The 2,497-nt window shown below is 68.8% G+C and overlaps 1 protein-coding gene across 1 annotated transcript in view; it reads left to right on the top strand.

Annotated features, from left to right (window-relative positions):
* Positions 1-2,497, top strand: part of H696_05723 (hypothetical protein) — a gene marked incomplete at its 5' end in the record, with an annotated part of 11,479 nt that overhangs the window by 2,679 nt on the left and 6,303 nt on the right. The window contains 6 exons of the mRNA XM_009499538.1: positions 292-378; positions 479-597; positions 835-933; positions 1,010-1,116; positions 1,216-1,348; positions 1,709-2,161. Of these exons, the coding sequence (XP_009497813.1) occupies positions 292-378; positions 479-597; positions 835-933; positions 1,010-1,116; positions 1,216-1,348; positions 1,709-2,161 (998 nt within the window). The remainder of the gene's footprint in view (positions 1-291; positions 379-478; positions 598-834; positions 934-1,009; positions 1,117-1,215; positions 1,349-1,708; positions 2,162-2,497) is intronic.

Raw genomic sequence — 2,497 nt, 5'->3', positions numbered from 1 at the left:
CGGCGCCACGCACACGGGACGAGGCGGGAGAGGGGGGAGAGGGGGGGGGGGGCGAGAGGCCCGGGCCAATCCCCGCCGGGGGCGGGAAAGACGCGGAAGCGGCCCGCCCGGCGCGCCGAGCCAGATCTCGAGTGTTCCCACGCCCGGCGAACCATTGGCACCTGGCATGGGACGGAATCGCGTCTGGGAGGCGGGAGAGGGGGGAGAGGGGGGGGGGGGCGAGAGGCCCGGGCCAATCCCCGCCGGGGGCGGGAAAGACGCGGAAGCGGCCCGCCCGGCGCGCCGAGCCAGATCTCGAGTGTTCCCACGCCCGGCGAACCATTGGCACCTGGCATGGGACGGAATCGCGTCTGGTTGATCGGCCGCCGGGCCGGAGTTGTGCGTTTCCCTCGGGAGGCAGGGAAAACATGCAGTCACCGCCCTCATCCCCCCACCGCCCCTGATACTCCCCGTTTCGCCTCCCGCCGCCCGAGCACAGCACCCTCCCCGCATTGCCCCCGCCGTCATGTCTGGTTTGACTGCTTTGACGGACTTCTGTGACCAGCATCTGGACCTGCTGGCCCAGGAGCAGGAGGAAGCTGCCGCCGCCACTTCCGAGTCTGTGCCAGCCCCCCACGTCTGCCCTTCCGCCCCCGCCTCCTGACACATGTGCCCCCTGGCTGACACGCACACACGCTCGCGCACGCTCGCGCACGCCCGTGCGCCCCTGCGGACGTCGGCGCACGCCCGTGCGCCCCTGCGGACGTCGGCGCACGCCCGCACACGCCCGCACACGCCCGCACACGCCCGCACACGCCCGCACATACACACACACACACACACACACACACACAGGGCCATGGCCACCCTCTCCAAGCGCGAGCTCATCCTCAGCGGACTCATTTTCGCCGGGCTCGAGATGGCCTCCTCCCGCATCGGCCTCAATGGACGCTTGTACGATGGGCTTCCCTCGCCTGACATCTCCCCCCCCCCCCCCTGGTATTCAGCCCTCCTGACGAGCCCGACGCAGCTTCCTCACCTTCGAGCCGCCGCGCAACGGCCTCTTCACCTCGCAGTCGCACTTCCGCCCCGGTGACCTGGTCCACATCAGCCCGGACACCGCCGATGCCGAGACCAGTACGTCGCGCCCGCCTTGCCGCCAATGGCCGCCCCCTCCCGATGCTCACGATGTCCTCCCTGCTGCGTGTGCGTGCGCGGCTGCCCGGAATGACGCAGAGGTCCCTGCTGTGGTCATTTCGCTCGACGCCAAGTCCCTGGTGGTCTCCACCGAGTCGGACCTGCCTCTGGAGATTGTGGACGCCACGTTTCTGCGGGTTTCCTATGTTGCCAACTCCGTTCCGTACCAGCGGTGCGTCCATGCCCGCAACGGCCAGCGGGCATTTACGCAGCGCTACGTGCCCGGCCTCGCGATGTGCCGGCCAGGGCCGGGGCCAGCCTCGTGGGGCCGGCGCGGCTTGCGACCGCCATGTGCCCGGGGCACCTGCTCGGCGGGGCGATTCATCTGTCGGCGCCTGCATGCTCGCCCCCGCACACACGCATGAATATGCGCATGGACGAGGATGCACGCGATCACTGACGTGCACACCCGCCACTAACATGCAAACACACACACACACACGCACACCCACGCACGAAATACGAAATACCAAACACCGGATTCCCGCCCATCCCCTCGCGCCGGATGAACCCCCTGACCCCGGCCCCGCAGCATGAAGGGCGCGCTGGAGCGACTCAAGACCCGCGGCATCAATGCCCCCTTCGCGCAGGTGGTCTTCGACGACCAGACCCCGCGGTTCTTCGCCCTCAACGAGCAGGTCGACATGCTGAACCCGAAGCTGGACGCCAGCCAGCAGGCCGCCGTTCGCCATGCCCTGGCCGCCGAGTCGGTGGCCCTCATCCACGGCCCTCCCGGCACCGGGAAGACCACGGTCGTGGTGGAGATCATCCGCCAGCTGGTCCTGCGAGGCGAGCGCGAGCGCCAGAACAACCCCCATGCCCGGCCCTTCCGGGTGCTGGTGTGCGGCCCGTCCAACATCTCGGTGGACAACATCGCCGAGCGCCTGCTCCCATGCCCGGAGGTGCGCATGGTCCGCATCGGGCACTCCTCGCGTGTCATGCCGAAGGTCCAGCAGGTGACCCTCGAGACGATGCTCTATGAGTCGTACGTCCGGCGGGCCGGTGGGGTCTCCCCTTTTTTCTTCGGGCCCCTGCTTGGGCCCTTTCTTTCCCCTTCCCGCCTCGGCATGCGCCGCGCGCATTGCACACGCACACGCATACACACACGCGCGCACACACACACACACACACATGCAAGGCGCACCATCCATGGCGCACATATGTCACGGACAGTGCCCCAGGGGCCAGGTCGCCGGGTGGCTTTTGGCCGGGCGTGCCCACCTGCTAACCCACCTATCCCTCCTTTCTTCGCCCCCTCCCCCCCCCCTTCCGCTCCTTTCCGTGGGCCCTTCCCCTTTGCCGGGTGCTCGCCCATACGCAC

This window comes from Fonticula alba (assembly GCF_000388065.1).
Source record: "Fonticula alba strain ATCC 38817 unplaced genomic scaffold supercont2.13, whole genome shotgun sequence".
NCBI lineage: Eukaryota > Rotosphaerida > Fonticulaceae > Fonticula > Fonticula alba.
The sequence above is the reverse complement of the archived record's forward strand: the minus strand, read 5'-3'. Positions and strand labels throughout refer to the sequence as shown.